Below are 20,894 nucleotides of genomic sequence, written 5' to 3' on the forward strand. Positions count from 1 at the left end.
AGAGTCCTCTGACCTTAAGCCACACTGCTCTCAGAAGTTACTCTTGCAACAACAATATGCTGGGAAATATTCCGATGTACATATTACAGGATGAAAATTTCCATTTTCTCCCGTTTCTGTAATATAACTTTTTGAGATAAAACATCTTGAGAATTCTCTTGCTCTACAGTTAAATTGTTCACATCCAAGTGAAACAAACCTCACAAAGATTTCAAGATTTGTTTGATTATTTTAAGTAGTCTAAATTTATAACCTTCACCCAGGGTTTCTGTTTCAAGCAATGACCCTTCTTTTCACGTGATTTTTAATCGACTGTTACAAATTGACTTGTATTGATATAAAAGGGAATAAATGGGTATAACCAATGCTCACGGAGATTTTGTGCTGTGATGAAAACCAAGGACACGATCTCACGCATGGAAAACCCAGAAAGAACTAAAACAGCTATTGCATTTCCCAGAGTAAGATTCTGACAAAGTAGCTTTTGCTAAATTCGTTTATAAAGCCACCTCAAATACCCAGACTATTCGCCATCTTTTAACGATGTCGCACAACGCCTAGTGCTTGTTTTCGAGGCTGGAATTCCACGATCAAGGACAGGAAAGAACTATCAGCATCCAAAGCAAACATCTCATTGCGTGCCGAGTTGCTGCTGTATACCGTTATCTTCTGGAAACGATAAAACAAACAAAGAACCTGTCCCTGAAGCATCCCAAACACCGAACTGCAGAAGGTCACTCGGAAGAAGACTGAAAACTGAGCAGCTATTTGCACCTTTTTTTTCCCTGGGGAGAGCAGGAGAGCTGACAAGATGCAGTGATGGAAGAGTTTTGTATTCCTAGCGTCCTGGGAAAGAGACTCTCGCCACTGAAAGCATCCGGGCCAGATCACACTACAGGTCACTTCTGCCTCTGGCCTTTTCTGGATAGAGTGGTCCTCATACCAGTGGAGCATTTCCCATAAATAGGCCCTGACTGGCCTCCAGGGGCTGGAGCGTTTTCCACCCTTCACCCCCCCCCCCCCCCCAGTTATTAACTAGACATGGGTGGATTTTAGTGCCACAGGGTCTAAACGGAGTGGGCAGAGATGGGGAAATGATATCAGCTGACCGGACAGCGGAGGCTTTATGCAAGGTTAACCGCGGCAGAGCGGTCCCATGACAGCGCACTCGAGGGATCTGCCAGAGACAGGAGTAACTGGCAAGGCAGCGCGCTCCTCCCCAAAACCAGGGACGGGGAGTTTCCCACGGCGTTCAGCATCACGGGTAGCTGGCTTTTTACCGAGTGCATTTATAACCCCTTTGTTCCCTACAGAAAGGCTGACACGAGCACAAAACTGCTTGGCAGAAAAGCAGAGGTGATGCATTTTCAGAACTATTTGCCCTTGTCATCTTCAGGCCTTATTTATAGTTTACATGTGGGGATTTATTAGGCCTTAAAACCTCTGCTGAATTTTGTATCACAATCAGCAAGAGGCACAGCACCCGTAACCTTTCCTTTTTACAATGCAAGTTTCAAGTCAAATATGCTTCAGATGCGTTGAGTGAAAGCCTGCAATAATGATTTGCAACCCTTTCTTTCCCCGTGAGCACAACAACATTTTGGGGGGCTGAAATTACTATTGCAGCAGGTGCCTGAAGCCAGAAAAAAGGAAAGAAAGATGTACAGGCCCATAGGAGTGCGAGGAGCCCTGCGGCACGGGGAGCTTCAGGTGAGCAGGGGGAGTCCTGCAGGGCAACTCTGCCTTCCAAGCGAGCCAAACACGCAGGATTACAGAGCCAATATCACTGCTTGCTGTCCACCTCCAAATGGGATCGAAGCTGGACTCCCTGATCTGTCACGCACTGGCATTTTCAGCAATTTTATAGTGTACCACATCAAATTAGTTTTCAGCACCAAACTGAAAGCACCAACGGAAATACTGGACAAAACCCAAGGCCCTGTCTGGCAGCCTGACATTGCAGCTTCTCGCTCAGAAATGCATCTCTTAGAACTGCAGATCCCCAGGAGCTTATGGGGGTTTTGTAAAATAAAAATAAAAATTAAAAATTAAAAAAAGGTAATGTATCCTGGATATAAGCCAACCTCATTCAACCCTGCTTCTCCAAACACTGGTGTTTTCTCCTCCTCCTCCCTCCCTCCTTGCAATAAAATTTGCTGAAGGAAGCCCATCAGCAGCAGAACACCATGCCAAATTCAGGTGACAGTACCTGGACGGGAAGCCAGCTGCACTGATGCGGATGGTCTCCAACACACCACAAGCTCTGAGCTGCTGGACTGCTCTCTTTGGATCAAATCTGTAATTAGAGTTAGGATACAGATGAACACAGCGAAAAGAAATCCACATCGGCATCACTCTAAAGCATCCACAAGAAGGTTGACATTGGCACCCTTTGCAATGTATCCCGTTTTACACCTGCTGACACACACAGCGTGCTGGGAAATTCAGTCCTCTATATCCATCCGGACACTATACTGCAAGAAAGACTAAGGCCTGAAACAGCTTGATAGTGACCCCCTTAGGGACGTGAATTAGCATCTGATTTGCAGAAGAAAGCTCTGCTGTCATCATTAGCATAGAGGCTGAAGAAAACCAGGCTGAAGAAAGTGGCTAGCTTTCGTCCATACCTATTCCCTCACTATACCCGAGCACTAATCCCACACCCCATTTGGGAACAGGCTGCACAGATGTCGGACGTTTTCTTTCCATGTCATAGGCTGGATGAGCTTTTCAAGTGAAATGGTCCTTCCTATCACCCTACTATCAAGCCAAGTGGTACTCTTGGGACAAGACGGCAATCTGTTGCAGTCTGCCTCCGAGGCCATAAGATACTCTGCTGCGTAAAGCAATACAATTAAGATAAAGAAGGGAACAGGCGACTACATCACAAGCTGCCTAGAAATAACAGCAACGCTCTTCTGTGGACAGGGAAGCTTTCATCCCAGAAGATCGCAGGGCAATCCACATCATTGTGCACAAAGGGATCTTTCTGCAACACAGCCATCCTCACTGCAAAGCCACCAAGGGGGTGAAACGCAGCAAATCACTGCAGCCACCACAGCTCTCCGCACAGAAAGCCAGGACCTCTCCAGCCACTGCTCCTCCCGCAGATTTGGGCTGACGCACTGCCCTCATTCAAGCTGAAGTTTAGTGTTCAACTCTTTTCTTTCTGAAGTCTTCTCCGTGAGGGGTCAACCACAGACACAGTTCGTGGTCAGAGCCAAAACTCTGTGTGGCAAGCATTACTGCGTGGTGTCAAAGCTTCCTTCCAGGCTGAAGGTCTGATATCCCCCCACCAAAACACACAAAACTAGATTTTGCACCAAGATGTGAAGTAAGAGCCAGAGTAATGCAGGTTGCAAAGGACCTCGGGAGGTCCCCAGCCCACCCTCCTGCTCCAAGCAGGGGCAGCACCAGGTTGCTCAGGGATTGATCCAGTTGGGTCTTGAAAATCTCCAAGAAAGGAGACGGCACAACCTCCCTGGGCAACCGCTCCGCTGCTAAACCGCCCCCACAGGGAAAAATTTTTCCGTATCTCCAGTCTGAAGATCTCCTTTCAATTTAAGCCTGATGTCTCCCATCCTCCCACTATGCACCACTGGGAAGAGCTTGGCTTCATCTTCTTGGTACTCTCCTCATAGATAGCAGCAGGTTCCCCCTAAGCTTTTTCTTCTGCACGCTAAATGTCTCATTTTAGCAAAAAAATCATAATGTTCTCATGAGCTGAAAAATGTTAACTTTTAGAGGGGAAAAAATAATCCATGCTTTTGCGCTGAACGGTGAAGATATAACCAAGTGTTCTGCATGTTACGAGATACCACTTTGACACTAACACAGTGTGGTGCCACTCATGTCCCATTTCTCTACTTCCTCCTAGCACTTCCAGTGAAAATGCCTCCAAAATGTGAATTCCTTTACAGCCATACCAGTGTTTGCCAGCTTTTTAGAGAGATGAGTTTTAAATATAAGAAAATAGACTTTATTCAAGTCATGCTAAGGATACAATTTCCTCAGGCAGGTGGCAGCAAGATCAATGGATTGATCTAGGATGATCTAGGATTCCCAGATCATAATGTCAATGAAGCAGAATCCACGATGGGTGAGGAGGAAGGTGACATTTCTCCTGCAGAAGAATTCCAACAATAAGATGCCTGAGTTAGTGCTCTCTGGCTGGCAAAACGGGAATGCAACATCTCCGCTCGGAGCCAGGACACCCTCCTGCCATTTTCAGCACATAGCGAGCTCTGCAATGATGCCATACACAGACCAACACTGCACGCTGGTCCTCCAGAACAACTCTTGTGTCTATTTTGGTTTGCCCTTCGTTTCCGAAATCCTGGACTTGGACAGCTATGACATCGGCCAGATGGGGAGCATCATATCTGACTCACAAGCAGAATCCTCTTCCTGGCTTTTAAGGTCCAAGCCTGCCACCCATAATATCTTAGAAGTACAAATATTTTCATTTTGACAATTACTGCACCTTGACCCCCAGGAACTTACATGTTTATAAAAGGATATCAACTGTATCCTGAGCATCACTGAAACACTGAATTGCAAAGTTACAGGCAAAGGAGTGAAGGAGGACAAGCTGCAAGCTGAGCCCTTGGCACCCCCTGGGCAAGCTGAAACCATTTCTCCCTGCAGAGCCCTCTACTCCACTTCCACTACAGATGGTCAGAAAATACTTCTGTGCTTCATCCAAAGAAAATAACCAAACAACAAGTGGAATCCTGTAATTTTGCTTAAATGGACAACCTCAGCCATTAGTAACAAGATATCCCAGCCTCAGACACCTCCAGCGCCTACAAAACCTTATGTAAAACAGAGCACAGAAAATGTCAACCCAGGACAGACAGCTAACACACAAAGTCTTCTCCTGAGCCGTTAACTAAAAATCTAATAAAGCAGTTAAATGTAAGCCAGGTCCTCAGCTTTTTCTAACCACTCTGGGCCGTTTGCTTTGAGAGGCAGAGGCGAGGTGCCAAGCCGGGGAAGTCTCCTGGTGGCAAAGAGAGCATATCACAAAATAGGGTGAACCTATTTACGGGTGCTTCCTCCTCCTTCGCAGGACGCAGTTGGACCTGCCTCTGAACGCCGTGGCGATATCGTGCTCAGAGGGAGGTATTCAGGCCGCACTGGATCAGGGAGATAGAAATGCCTCCCCGATTACGGAGCACGGTTATAATCAGGCCTTCTTATATGCCACCACCTGCGGTTTGTGCCGTGGCCTTCAGAACACATCATAGCGAGACAGACGAGGTCCCTCTTTACTAAAGGCCAAACTTCTCTGGAGTTAGAGGGAGCAAAGCCAGGCACAAATACTTTACTTGAGAGGTTGAACGAGGACAACAGCTATTTGCTCACCATGCTCCCAGCTCTCGATACACCTCTCAACTACAGAGGAAGACCCACATCGCCTTTTCACTCCAGCTGTTCCCTCACCCGGAAAACTGCCTCAGGTTGATAAAAGTCATGTTTTTATTTTTTCATATTTATATTGGAAGATTCAGGAGTTTTTTGTTCATTTTACAAGCAATTTTGCAAGCATGCTGCTTATCTACACCTTTTCATTTCTTTCTCTGCTACTTTTCACTGTTTAGTACTTCAACTATTTATATCACAGTGATTCTAAGACGAAATTGCATCAAAAACCCTATTATTGCAAAGCAAGGACATACTACAGCATGCTCAATATAAGCAATGTTTATCTCTCAATATTAGCAGAACATATCTACAAATTACTAGGATATGCATTAGTTTTTAATTCAGTGACACAAAGAATGCTCAGTGAAACCCAAGAGAAGCAACTCTAGCAAACTTTTGGGACCTACCAGGATGGAACGGCATTAGGAGAGGGGCAGTCTCTTTAGGAAAAGCCCAAAGGGCTCTCTGTTGCTACACAGCTAAATACATTATCTGAAAGCCGACTTACTTGAACGGGAGTTTCTCGTCATTTGGCTTGATGCAGCGTACGTAGTGCGGGGTGGTGGCATTCAGCGTCTCCATAAGCAAGTGCAAGGAGTTCCTGAACTGTGAGACAAAACCATGAATTTTTAGGAGGGATGAACGTGCTTTAGGGTGCAATCCGTACGAGCCCCTAGGTGTAACATAATATAATCCTCTCAATGAGCCCAGCACGACATACAGAAGTGATTCAGACAAGACATGCTACCCTCAAGTGAATACTAAAAACAATATCTTCTTCCAGCTTTCTTTGTTAGACAGAAATGAAAGGTACTGCCGGCCCCCAGGCACTAAGGTGGCACTCAGCCAAGAAGTGGAATCACCAAGTCGTTAAGGGTTGGAGAGACCTCGGGAGGTCCCCTGCCTACCCTCCTGCTCCAAGCAGGGGCAGCTCTGGGGTCACACAAGGTTGTGGCTCAGGGCTCGATCCAGTTGGGTCTTGAAAACCTCCATGGATGGAGACAGCACAATCTCCCTGGGCAACTGCTCCTCTGCTGGACTGTCCTCATGGAGAAAAATTTGCTCTTTTCTCAAGTCCAAACCTCTCCCATTTCAATTTCTGACCACTGTAATGTGCTGCGAGATACAGTCTAACAAACTCTACAGCAGCCTTGGCCTAGCTTACACCATATTTCAGTCCTTCCAGTCAAGGCTACTTTCTGACAGACTGCCAGAAGGTATCCAAAATACCGCCAGACTGATCTCATCCTACAACCAAGTTGCAAGAAAAATCTCTTCAGTTCACACAATAACTTTATATTCATCTCTGCTTCCAACTGAGGAGGGAAGGGAGGTGAGATATCCTCAACTGTGAAAATGGGGTATCTAGACTCAGCTTTCCCACTCCTCTGATCTCATGTGCCTCTTCCTCGTCCATGGCATTCCTGCTTTGTTTTATCACTCTTCTCAGACCTCCACATCCGTTCAGCTCTTACTCCAAGGGGGGCAAAACCCCAAAGTCACCAAGCCACCTCTCTGCTTCTAGCATGTCAACCCAAACACTCTCTACCTTTCTTGGTCCTTTTAAGTTTCTCCCCTATTGCTCATGTTGTCTGTGAGCCAAATCATGAAACGCTGGAGGATGCAGCAAGTTTAAAATTACACAGCTGTGTATTAAGCTTTTGATTTCTTTTGATTTTCATGCCAAGGCTGTTGCACAGGCCACAGTTGCCTCTCAGCTCATTGCTGAGCTGGAGCAGAGCGGTTTGCCGACTCGCTCACGTTATATGTTACCTGGTGCCCCACCGTCTTCTTGTGCTCCTTGTTGGCCGCTTTGACAACCGGCCTAGCAGAACGGATGTTGATCTTGGAGGTCCCCTTCCCCATAGGGGCAGCGGGTGCCGAATCCTTCTCATCTTGGAACAAGTCCGCTACCATCTGGTACTGAAAAGAAAGACAAAGCTTGAGCATCTGCACTGCTGCTCATTTCTGGAGGAGCCCCCCAAGCTGCAGCCCACCAGTGCTCTCTGCCTCTCTGAAACCAGGAAGGGAGCAAAGGACAATAAATTAAAAGCAAGAAGCATTGCAGCTACATAAACCACGTCAGCAGGGCCACCAGGGATCCTGTTTTGCTGGTCAACAAACCTTTAAACACGTGCACTAAATTGAGCAAGCAGAAAAGGAGGATCATTAGCGGAAAGGCTAATGTATCCTCCGAGGCATGTCATTGGGTCCTCAGTGCAGCGAGGATGCTGTTGGGCGTTGCAATGCCGTGCAACGCCCTCCCCAGGAACACGTGCAGCACACAGCCTGCCCACTCCGGCATACCAAAGACACCCTGGCTTTTCAGGGCAATTAGAGGAAACCAGCAATTCCTCACTAATTACCTCCACTTCACTACGGGTTAGTTAGGCCGAGAGCAGGGCTGCCATTCTACAGCCCTCCAAGCACGGCACTCGGCTCCGCAAAATTAAAATAAATGCTTGAAAAGTCTTGTATTATGGCAAGCTCGCAGCAACGTCCCCACTTAATAAACAAGAGAACTGGAATATTCAGCTATTAAGGTTTTTTGTTTTTTTTTACAGGGGCAGGATTTTCACATTTGCATTAGGCCAAAAATTAAATACTATACCTGCGACATTACCCCCGCAGCACACAGACTGCCAGCAACACCCGCTCCAGCGCACGTGAGGGATACAGCACCAGCTTTGCATTGGTGAAAACGCGCCCATTTGCATTCACACCAATGCTTTGCATTGCTCGTGGCGTGCCAAGCGTGGTGGATGCACATCTGCCAAAAAGCAAGGCAGTGGTGCACTGCAACACCCTGCGCTTCTAGCCCCAAATGGATTTTGTGACCTCCCGTTCAAAGCTTAGTCTCCTTGATGGTGTTTCTCAAGCTCAGCGCCTCCAACCCTATATCTTCTTTGCAAGTACGTATAGCAAATTTCAACTCATTTTGCTTATAGCAAATTTCAACCGAAATACTGCCTTTTCTCTTACTTTCCACTGATCCCTCAAAGAGCAGCTGGCAGACCCGAGTGGCACACAGACCTGAGTTTGCAAACTTCTGCTCTACGAACAATGGCTAACCTTTAAATGAGTTGTCTTCTTCCAGAATGCTCCAGAGCAAAATAAATGGTCTGTCTGAGACTACCTAGAAAAACTGTCGTAGCTCCTGCAGCTCAAGGTCACAAAACTGCATTAGACGAGGCTAATGGAGTTCCTTCCCTGTGTCCCAGGCTCCTCCTAAAGGCTAGCTTGGGTATATTTTGAATAAGTTCTCAAAAAGACAATGGTGGCTTACCACGTTATACTCCTAGTAAAGGCTGCTGTTCTCGTTTTTACCAGTAGCAGTTGACTACAGACCACATATGCTAAAGAGCCAGATGGTCCTCCACCATTTGCCTGATCTGAGATACGAGTATTTCTAGCCCTGATGCCAGCTTGTTTGCATAGCTTGCTAGCACAGCAGTCTAAATATCGGTATGGAAAAGAAACTGTTTGCATTACATTATCAAATTGCTTGCAGGCTCCAAGACAGCACTTGCTAGGGATCTGCTATATGCTTACAGTTGTTATTTTTATCTCTGCAGCTCAGTCAACTCCTACCCATTACGCATGCCAAAATGAAGGCTTGCACCTCTTCTTTGGCTTACCATTGAGCCCATAAAAAGACATCCTGACAGCTGTTTCACTTTTATGACATGGTGATATCTTGGGGGCTTTGACTACTGCAAAAACGGGATGTTTGGGTGACAGGTGCTTGAAGCTGGAAGGCGTCCAACAGAGATTTCAATTTAGTGTCTCACTCTACAACGCAGTGAAATTCCCGGCTGTAATTTCAGGTTCCAAAATATCTTCTCAATGCTTAGTTATCTGTGTCATCAATCCCTCTCTCTGATCTCTATTCATAGCATTAAAGCGCTTGCTACCGGACCAATGATTGACACGAGTCTCAAAGGTGAGCTTTCAGCTTAGGTAAAGCAAAATCGGTGCAGCTTGGACTGTTTGCACCAGCCCAGGACCTATCCCATGAAAGCTGGAAGATGAGAGAGAAGGACAAAACCTTCCTTCGCAGTTTGCTGAGTCAAAGCCGCCAATGCATTATTCATAATTACAAAGGACTGGAACATAATCTCTTTAACTGCATGCCCCTGCGCTTGTGATCGGTATTCAAATCAGCTTCCTTCATTCAAAGAACATCATCTCTCAGCCATTTTAGCTGACCAGCACTCTCAAAACTAATTAGCTGCTTTATAAAGTCTTTTTTGCTGTCTTGTTGGCTGAAATAATTGCGTTCTAATTAGCAGAACATAATTCCACCTTGGTGGGAGCTCCTCATCAGCAACGTACTTGCTGATGGAGAGGTGTTCAAGCCTTTGCCGTGTTCAATTGGCAACGTTTTCCCCTTGCTCATGCATTGCTTTGGTGGGAATATAAGGAGGAAGGCAGCAAATACTGCATTCAGGCCTGATTCTGGTCCTTCACGAGTCAGGACAAAGTCCTTGTGGCACAGCCTTTGTCAGCACAAATGCAAGTTGTATTTAAATTAGCGCATCTCTCCGAGCTCAGAGACGGTACAAGCCTCAGTGATACCACTGCTGCAGACATTTCTGTTTGGTTCGGAGAAACTGATCTGCTTTTACAGCAAAAGTAACCAACCATAGTTTTGAAGCCAAGTAAGCCCAAATCTTTGGCCCTCAGACATATCTATTAATAGCTTAAGTTCTTCTGCTCCAAGCAAGAAACCCTATGTTTTAGGCCAAGAGAGCCAGCTCCAAGGAGCGGGGTTTGCTTCTCTGCTCTTAAACCAAAGCCCAGCCCACTCTGCGGCAGAGGAATGACACTTGTGCAAAAGGACAACCAGGGAACACAGTCCCTAACACACCTTATCATTTTTGCAGAGTGCAGTCCCGATCTCCTTTTCCACCAAGAGGTGTTGGCAAATGGAGGAGGCAGCAAGCCAAGAGAAGCAACCAGGCCTCTTGCTTTCCTCCACGTGGAGCAACCATTGCAGGAGGAGGAGGATTTCTCAAGGAAGGTTTGCAAGACCTCAGTAAAACCAAGCTGTCAGCAGACGCTGATGGAGTGCAGGCTGAGACGGCAGACCATGACTTCTCCCCTCTCCACTTAGCCGTGTGCTTCTGCCCTAGCTACGAAACCATCACACACCTCCAAGGGTTTAGTCAGTCCTCCAGCTCGGCAGGAAACTACCCATGGGAAGCCAAAAAACGGCAATTTCTCTGCTGGGTCAGGGGACTGAGTATGTGCCAGGGCGAGGGGGGGACGCATCCGCCTGCGAAGGGGGAGAAAGGCACTGCTGCAGCGGTTGCAGGCAGAAGTCAGGCAGAAATCCTTACCCAAAACTGCCATTGCTGGAGCACTACCTGCAGCAGCAAGTTCAGCGCTGGCTAATTTATCATACAGCTTCAATTATTCCCCCGGACTACCTGGCATTTCTAATAAGCTCTAATCAGGCACAATTTTTGCTCTGGGAAAGCTGGAAGCTTCCTGAACACACAGTGCTTTTGATTTGGGCATTATTAAAGCCCAGCTTCACAGTTATTAGACCTGCAACTGCCCCCGTGGACAAGAAAATTGCATATCTTGCCATCTTTGCATGAATTCATTGTTGAAATGCAGGGCGAGCCACTGACAACACTCCATTAATTTCCCACTCTAGCCTCTCTTATTTGACGGGAATAAACTTCTGCTTAAAATGCTCCTAAAAATAACATTTCCTCCCTTTCCCCTCATCGTGCTCCTTCTCAAGCAAAGGGAACGAAATCTCGGCACGTCGCACATCTGTTCACAACATTCAGAATTAAAAAGTTAGGCATGAGAACAATAAAAATAGAGGCAAGTTAACAAGCTGGTCCATGCCGGGGTGGGTAGACTTTGGCAAAGAGCACGTGGCGGACACTTATTTCCCTACGGCCCATACAGCCTCCGATGGAAAGAGGGTGCCTCAGCGTAACGCAACCCTGATTTTGAACTCCTGGCTGGCGCGCCTGACTTTGCAGGGCTGGATTTTCATATGGGCATCTTAAAAGAACTGCTAGGATGATGCCCCTGGAAGGATTAGCGCAACCGAAAGAAGTCTTAACTCATTAATTAGCAATTAAAGACTCAGGGTAATTACTTCAGTTGGGGTGGGAAGTGTCTCCAGTCTGTTTTTAAACAATACGGACATGAAATTCCATAACAGTCTGCATCATTTTCATTTTTAACCAAAGCCACTAGGTGCTTTACGCATGTCCATGTTACGTATGTACTGTGAATGTGGGTTCAAAGACAGGAACAGGACAGCACTGGAGGTCAACGTAAAATCTGACCTTTTTGCACACAAATGTGCATTGCCTACGTGGAGCACCCCTCGTGAGGGCCCGTTTGCTGCAGACCCCGCTCACGGCAAAGCCCACACAACCCCAGAACTAGTGCTTTGCTGGTTCCAAAAGCCGACCACATCTACAGCCCGCCAGACCAAAAGCTCTCTACCAAGAAACCTGCTACTCAAGGTCACTCGCTATGACTCCGTTAGCACTGTTGGGATGAGGTGCCTACAAGTCTTCATACAACATCCAGGAGAAGAGGAGCTACACGGCACACAATCTTGTAATACAGGAGCAAGAGCAAACATGATCACTAACAAGTTAATTTGCTAAAATTACATATTTGGAGCAGTGTAAAATAGCTCTGCCAACACTAGGAACAGCTGAGCGTTCCCTTTAGTTTTCAAGCACTTCGTGCTAACCATATATTTTTTGCATACTACTTATCAGAGCTGTTAGCTGGCAGGTGGCAAGGAAGCAGCGAGGTTATGCGTGGTGCTCGGCAGCTAAAGGGAACGGCCCTTTCCTTACAGTCAGGTCCAGGCGGTAGGGTCAGCAGCGCCATCGGCGACACACTAATTAAACGTCAGACCACGTCTTTGCATCCTAAGACCATCAGTGGCATCGAATCCTTTGAGGGTGCCCTCAGGCTCCCTTCCTCTCCACCTTATTCCCTCCCTGCTCACCCCGTTTCTTTGCTATTTTTGCTGCTGTTGGCTTAGGCAGTGCCAATCGCATGCACGCGCTCAGCACGTTGCTGGGCTTTAACACGAACACGAACAATAAGCTCTGAATTCGGAAAGCAGCGGTGCCGAGTGGGCTCGAACCCAGACCGCTTGCCGGCCTCGCTGCTGTTACCTTGCTGGCTTTCAGGATGTTGATCTGCTCTTCATACACGGTGTCCCTGTTTTTCTCGAGAAACCCCTCGCACTGGTACTCCACCTAACACAAAGCAAAGGGAAAAAGCCAGGGGTTAACTTCCTCCTCCTGAAAGTCCAGTCACACAGCCACAACGCGTTCCCCGAGGCATCCACTACTGTCGTGAGCTTACTCGGGAAACCTAAGAGGGAGTGAGGAATAACTACAATTTAAGAAAACATTTTTTATTTTAAAGAGTCAATTTGAACAAGGGCCAAATCCTTAGCGCAAACACAGATTGTTTCTTAGTCATTAAACTATTTTGTACGGCATCCAAATGCATTTCCACCGAAACCAGTGGCAAAAACTCAAGGATTATTATTCCCCTGGCATTAATTTTTGCTTAAAAGGCACTCCAAAGCTACCTGTGAGCTAATCAATAAACCTCAAAAGATGTCCTGCGTACATCTCTTGCTCCTGAGATTGAAGGGAGTCAGGGAGCCTGGGGAAGCATTTTCAAAGAACAGAAGGATACTACGTATACATACATACATGCATGCATGTGTATATATATATATATGTATGTATGTATGTATATATATATGTATGTATATATTTATATTTATATACATACACACAAACATTTTTTTACATTTGACATTTTATTTTTTTTAAACGTTTTCCATTTGATCCCAAAACATGCATGCAAAGCTTGGCATCTTCTCCCTCAAAATGGTGAGACCGGCTCTGGGGTCAGCTCTCAGAACTTCTGCTCTTCAAAATAATCCCCCGTTCCAATATTTCTTCCGTGAAGCTGCCCTGAGAGTAATTCATTTCACTGCAGCTTTGAGAAAGAGGATTTTTCTCTGCTCAGGAAAGCATACCCATTTAAAGCTTAGTGCAATAGTTCAGAGGCAAAAGTCTTCAAGCTGATCAAGATCTGAGCACCCAGCTAAGTGTCCCTGTCGCTACCAGTAGCTCACTGCTGCTGTAAATTACTTTTTTGTGTGGCCCTCTTCTTTGCTCCACGCAACTTGCCTTTCTGCATTTAAGCCACAGCACCCACCCCACACACCCAGTCACCTTGTCTGCAAAGTGCACGACGATGAAGGAGGTGTTGGACATGCGGGGCTTCTGGAAGTGCTGGCTGCTGGCGTGCCGGTCGTACAGCTTCTGTGCCCAGTTGTGGTCGGTTCCTTTGGGAACCTGAATGGGAAGGAAAGGAGCACAGCTGCAATCAGACGTGCAAATACTCTGGCTGCCCAGGGGCAGCTGAGCAGGAGGAAGGACACCAGGAACCACAGCAGCTTGGGGAAGATGCAGAAGTCTAAGATGTTCATCATGGCCAACAAGAAAAAGTCAAAACTTTGGCCCAAACTCCCACTTCTCCACTGGTATCACAGAGATTTAACGAGCAGGAGAACAAGAATCAACACACAAAAAGTTTCAGGTCAACATCCCAACTCATGCTTCCATCGGCACGCCTCATGCCTTCATCAGTGCTCCAGCTCCCATTGACCGGAGCGCCAAGGGGGTCTGCTACAGCGTTTGCTCTCTGGGCAAGGGGCACATTTGGTTTTGAGGCAGACTCGCAGACATTACCACCACTAAATAACGAATAATGCACATTGCAAGAATGTGGCCAACAGCAGCTATATGAATATTTGAGAAAAAAAGTGCCTGTCCCCTCCCCTACTCTGGGAATGGGTACTATTTTATTTGCACATATATCCTTGCACGAATGCAGTAATATTTCACTCCCAGTGAAAAACATCTGAATGCTGGTACTACTCCAACAGCTAGAGAGCTCTCACAGGGAAAAAATAAGGAAAAAAAATGGTATTTTTGTGCTTAAGTTGCATTAATTGCTAGGCATAGATATCACTTTTTTAAAGCAGGTTTTTTGTGACCAAATGACAGCCAATACTTTCACAAACTGCCGCCTGAGATAACATTCAAGAGGTGCCATTTTGTTTTAAAATAACAGTAATAAAATGCTTAAGAAAAATCTGACTGTCATAAGCCTTGGGATCCAGCACAAGTAGCTCACCCTCCCGTCATGTATATGCAAACAGCTGCCTGGTCCAAAATATCCTCTGCAAGATGGGACTTTCTGGGCAGAGAAGTAGACAAGAGATAGCTCCCGCTGTGCCAAATCCATTGCTCTGTACCCTTAAGTTTCAACATAATCTCTTCAGCCACTGGCATCCCAACCACTGGATGCGGTAATGCCAACTTCACATAGGCAGCCAGGGATGGGAGAGGTGGGACTTCAAACCTGCATATCTCCTCATCCATTCCTGCTGACAGATGACTCGCGTAGCCCTGTCCACACATCTAACCCTCCCGTGCTGCGAACCCCATGGATGCCGAAACCATCTTCATATTGTATTTACACTTAATTCAGCAGGCAACTCTTACATTGACCTACCCTTGAACAAATCTGCCGCTTATGGGACACCAAGATATCCCACCCTCTAGAGCTGGAGAAACGTCCTAACTACGGGGCCGTTCTGCAGTGGCAAGGCACACGACAGCATGTTGGCAGAGATACTGTCACTAGGACAGGAGAGACTAAATGGAGAAATCCTGAACAGTTGTAATTACTGAAAAGTCTCACGGCACTACGTGTACAGGACAGGGACTGGCTACTTCCCAGGAGCGAACACCTACAAGGAGGGTTTCAGCTCACCCTTCTAGCCAGCACCCACAGTTTTCACCCAGTAAGTGACTGCAAACTTCTTCCCCTAAGTTAGTGTGTTGCATTGCCAAGAACAAGAAAAAAACTGAGTTTGTTTATTTTGGAAGAGAACATACAGTTGCATAGCAGCATATGATAATTTACATGTACTTTAGATACCTTCATGATTACAGTTCCCACAGTGACTAATTTTTAAGGATATGCTCAGCACATCAGATCTTAGAGAACAATATCCTGTTGTCATGCAGGACCCACAGGTGAGTGGTTCTAGGGCAGACAACAAGATGGGAATAATTTCTCTTTGCAGGCAGCTGTCGTTGGATTTCAGCACACAACCAATGCCTCCACTTTTCATCTCCACATAGTGTGTGCTTGGAGCGGGAGCTGAAATTGCTGAAGTGGCCTGGGCCTTCATTTCTACCTCCCGTTCCAGCTTTGCCCAAGGTATTAGCTTGCAACATAAGGGTACCAGTCCCATCCACCTGGCCCAAAGTGGATGGGAAACCAACACGGGGTCTCTTGCCCTACCTAAGGCATGAAACTGTCTGAGCTACGCACAGGACAGAAGTGTTAGGCACCAAAAGGAACATACTGTGTTCCTGCCACTGGAGGAAACAACCTCCGCCAGAACAGTAAATCTGTGAAAACTTCACTGCTCTCAGAGAAAGATGAACAGTTTCCTTCCAACCCAGGCAAATGCTCATCTCTACTGTTCTTTTCCGGCTAAGACTCTAAACGCTAAAACAATCCTCTCCCCAAGCACCCCCCCCCAAAAAAAAACAAAAAAAAACCCCTCCAAAACAAACCTCCCAAACAAACAAAAAATCCACATTGTTTACACACCATCAGTCGTTAGAGCACTTCCCAAAAGACATTTGAGGAAAAACAGTAGGGCTGTAACTGTCTTATTTTGTATTTTCCCAAGTGCAACAAGATTGACAAAAGTAAAATTCTTGAAAACTAAAGAAAAGGAGGCACGAAGTTTCACCCCAGAAATACAGAAATATATAGATACAGATAGATAGATAAAAAAGACATGTAGAGATTATGTATGTAAGGAGGGAAGGAGGTGGAAGAGGGAGGAGGAAGAGGAAGAAGGGAGGTGGAAGAGGGAGAAAGACCATGGTGCTCTGCAAGTATTGTATGGAAATCTCTGAACAGGAATAGCCTTAGAGGAGCTGTTTACATTAAGTCACCGGTCCTGCTGCTGTCCCCACTGTCCCAACAGCCCTCGTCTGCCTGTCGCTCTGCACGAAGCAGCTGGGCACCGTAATCCTCACCTTCGCCCCACTTCGGTGCACGCGGTCCTCTGCACACCGCTGGGAACTACAGTGCCAGAAACTGGAACTGCTCAGTACAGCCAGGATCGGTCCCCACGCTCGAGGCCACTGCTTTTGGGTGCCCGGCTCAAAAAAATGCAAAAATCCAAAACCCCCAGGCAGCCAAGGAGCCGTTCAGGAGGCGTTTAGGCTGAAGGAGGAGATTCTGTCCATGGTCACAGAAAAAAGGCAGTTAACAAAGGTCCATCCAAACCTACTGAGCTAAAAGCGAGCACCCTACAAGCATAGTCGGAGATACTGAAATTGTAATTTCTTTCTCCTTACTGTTCCAACGCATGCTAAAGCTCGAGATGAGCGGGGCATCCAGAGTGTCCTTAGCCCTCCAGAGAGGCCTTCGGCTGGAAGCGATGCACCCAACTTTGCAGTCACATAAATCGACAGCATGACGTGGGCAAGGTTATCCCGCCCGCTCGTTAGAGCGAATGATGGTCCGCCGGTAGGCAACACCAGTGGCACAGCCCCTCTCCCCTGCCTTCCTGCAGCCGCTCGCTGGGCAGCGGTGCCCCCGACAGAACCACACGGCGCTCCAGGATAACACGCTGATTGCTGATAGTCAAAAAAACTAACAAATCGAGACGAGGAAAATGCATTTGTTTGCATACCAAAGTTCACAGTGATGCACGGAGAGACAGGTGGGATTGAAAACTAGTCCGCTAGAAACAGGCTTCAGTGTTTCTGGCGCACAAGAGAAGGACATGGGAAAGATTAAAGATCATCTTTGGAACAGTATGGGAAAATGCCTGTGCCATATCAACAGCCTAACACAGTGGTTGCGTTTTACAGCATGTTACAAGAGCGCACAGGTCGGTTTGAGAACGCTGGGGGGTTCACAGGTTTGGTCCAACAAATCCTCCTTTGACAGCCACAGGGTCACATCGCACCTCGGTGAACAGAAATTCCCCGAGATGAATAATTGGACAAAGATGTCATGATAGGCACATCAGTCCTTCAGAACAGCCCTTTGCTGGTCAAACCTTTTTAGATGCACTTCTTGCTAATTGAACGCTTTTATCATACTTTTTTCCATTTCCGCTCCCATCCCCACAGCATAATCAAAAGCAAGGAAGTAGCTGGGCAGAGATATCCAACTTTCACCTTACAGAGAAAGCTGGATATCCATAGCAGCTTCAGACTTTACTCCTGAGCGACCTTTGGAAATGGTATGGAAGATGCACAGCACTCGTGCAGAGCAAGTGGTTTCAGGCAGAAAAGCAGAAAACCGCATCCAGCTTTGATACAGAGACATCACTGCATTCCTTAAAGAATTTTCAACTTCCTTTAAGAGTTATTTCAGTCTTCTGAAAACCAACCCAGTCTAGCTCCTCTGCAGAGTACTGGAGTCACTCTTCACATATTACCTCCACCCTCAGCGTCCTCCAGGGAAGCCTGCTGACTCCATCACCTAGGTCACCCTCTATAATAAGACCAATCATACTCAAAAGCCTCCTCACATCCCAGATATCCAAGCACATCTTCTACATGCCCTCCCAACTTGCCAGGACTGGATTTTCAGAAGACTGTCTCCCTCCTTACTGCCCATCTCTGCTGATGGGCTTTATATTGGTTCTCCTATCTCTCCTTGAAAGCTCTGCCTATTCCAAATTATTTACCACTATCAGTGTTGGCTGTACAACAATTCCCCCCACACTTCACAGCTCACAGGCAGGGAGGGAGGTCCTCCTACATCCCTTCTTCCCCCTTCTCTCCACTTCAAGGCTCATCAGTTTGTCCTGTAGGACTTCCTAAATCCCACGGTAACTTTCTGTACCTACTGTGCTGGCCTCAGTTCACAAGGCTACTGCAAGGCCACTTTCTGTTGACGGGACTTCTTCCTGTTCCTCTGGCCCCTTTTTAGGCCAAAGCAAAGCCAAGAGGTCCTAGAAGCCCTACATCTAGGTAGGTGATCCTCCAGTGCAGGAAATGTGGAAGATGGTGACAAGGTCCTTTACGGATTACAAGGAAACTTAGCAGAAGGTGCAGGGTGACAGTCCCACAAGGATTATAAGGCTCCTTGTGCAGATCAGGGATGTAACGGGAGGTTGGACCAAATGAGGCACCCTCCAGCCTTAATAACGCTATGACAGCTCTTAACTCTGAAGACTTGAAAGCTGCCTAGTTCAATCCAAAGAATACAAACATATCTTAATGCCCTCTTCTTTCAGAGCTGCAGGTTTTATGGTTTGCTTCCAAGAAACAGCTTTAGTCCTTCAAACTCCAGTTTCTATGCAAAAGCTCTTTCATTGCCAATTCTCATTTCTGTCCTAGATGGTTCCCTCCTTTTGTAAATCAGGTGGCAAGACTGAAGGTCTATGACCTCGGTTAGCCACACGCCTTTAGCATATCCAGAATACCCCCAACCTCCCATTAAAAATAATAATAATAATAAAAAAAAATCCACCCTGCAAAGTGACAATTTTAGCGCAATCATAGAGGATTTGTTGCCAGTGTTTCATTATGCTGCCAGAACCCCACTGCTGCCATTTCGGTCCCCGAGCACATTTCCCCACTGCACTCTGCGCTAACAGGACAGCATGCTGATTACCCTGTCGAACGCCTGCGCCCGCAGAGTCGCTCGCCCTCCACTGCTCTAGCACCAGCACGGCTGTCCACAGAGCACGCTGACGGGGCCAGGACTGCTGCCGCTAATGTGGGTGTGAGGGCTTTCATGCCAAAACTGGTGCTTTTACTTGACAGGCTTGCTGAACTTTTCATAAAGCTGAAGACTGCTTGCAGGTTATCACAAAAGAACCAATTTGAGGGCTCATAAAAGAGCTGGTGACTAATCACAGCATTCCCCGGTGACACACGAGCACTGAGACAATTGGCAACGGATGTGGGGGGACAGTTCCCGTGCTCCAGTTTCTTGGGAAAAAAAGCAGAGATTAAAAAGTACTAACAGTTAGAGAGATATTTACAGCCAACTTCCCACAGGACACGTCGTTATTATTTTCTAGGAGGAGAATTGCCTCCTAGATGAGAGTAGTGCCCTATCTAATGCAACGTCCTGTCACCAGGAGCAACCAGCGCCGGGTGCTTTCGAGAGGAGCAAAGGGAGTCATCAGATGATATGTCCTCTGGGAAACTTTCCTTCTGGTCCTCTCGATACCTAGGAGGTGGCTCAAGCCTGAAGAACTCACCAGGCTTAACAGCATCGAGACAAAAACGAAATGGTGCCGAATATCAAGCAAAAATTTCTGATATCCCTCTGAGCCAGTGCTGGATAAGATGCTATTTTAGAGAAGTTATAAATTAAGTTGAATTTGCTCTCATTTTTAAGTAAATTATATTCAGAAATAGAAACAGACAGGATAAGACAAGCTAGGAAGAAGGCTGAAGCTTTTTCTCTGTTGCACATATCCTTTTGGCTGTTCCTGCTCGCTGAGCATCTAGAAGACCTCAAACGCAATTTTTTTAGGTGTTTTCCCTGGCCACAGTCATAGCCTGTGCAGGACCTGGGACCTGCAGGTTGAAGACAGGCCGGCTGCATCTGGGGACTGTCACACTGCAGAGAGTAGTCACTTAACAGGTCACCTTCCTTTCACAGACAAGGACAGGTCACACGTCTCCTTAAATCCCAACAGGGAACAAAGTCTAAATAATGAATCCCAAACCTTTCCCTCTGATGCAACATGACACATCTGTCCTTGGGCCACTGGGTTTGTTCAAAGCCCACGGATCTCAGCAGACCAATAAGAACCAGTTGGGCCCCTCTGATGACCTTGGCCATTCAGCGGTGAGACCTCTTCCTTGCCTGTCTCCATGCACTTTAAAATATACATATATATATGCATATAAATATTATTTATTATTTATATATATTTATATATAACTATATGTATATTTATTGTTTATATATATATATATATATATATATACATATACATATATATATATATATATAAATGTCCCCAGGCTTTCTAATACAACTTGTCTGCCCTTTAATTAAAAAAAGAAACAGAAAACAAAACAAAACAAAAAACACCAAGCAAAAACAAACCCTCTGTCTCTATCGTTTTAGAACGACAGACCAACAAAAGCGACTCAAAGGCAGGACTCATTTCCAAACTCCAACGAAAGAATGCTGGATTAGTTACTAAATGGGAAGCCAACTCAAGTGAGGACACTTCTACAGAAGGTCATTGCTGGCTCCTGTTTCTCTACACCAAAGGAGCCAAAGGGACACCTGATTTCGGTCCTCTGCAAAACTACGGATTGAAGTCAGAGGGAATTTGTCATCAGCTTCAGCAAGTCCTT

At 46.4% G+C, this 20,894-nt stretch overlaps 1 protein-coding gene across 2 annotated transcripts in view; it reads right to left on the reverse strand.

Moving 5' to 3' along the window:
- Positions 1-20,894, reverse strand: part of LOC138064629 (unconventional myosin-Vb-like) — a 135,607-nt gene that overhangs the window by 57,465 nt on the left and 57,248 nt on the right. For both annotated transcript variants that reach the window (XM_068928074.1, XM_068928073.1), the window contains exons 13-17: positions 13,683-13,805; positions 12,600-12,683; positions 7,201-7,350; positions 5,936-6,033; positions 2,210-2,296 (exon numbers count right to left, since the gene is read on the reverse strand). In XM_068928074.1, the coding sequence (XP_068784175.1) occupies positions 2,210-2,296; positions 5,936-6,033; positions 7,201-7,350; positions 12,600-12,683; positions 13,683-13,805 (542 nt within the window). The remainder of the gene's footprint in view (positions 1-2,209; positions 2,297-5,935; positions 6,034-7,200; positions 7,351-12,599; positions 12,684-13,682; positions 13,806-20,894) is intronic.

This window comes from Struthio camelus, chromosome Z (assembly GCF_040807025.1).
Source record: "Struthio camelus isolate bStrCam1 chromosome Z, bStrCam1.hap1, whole genome shotgun sequence".
Classification (NCBI taxonomy): domain Eukaryota; kingdom Metazoa; phylum Chordata; class Aves; order Struthioniformes; family Struthionidae; genus Struthio; species Struthio camelus.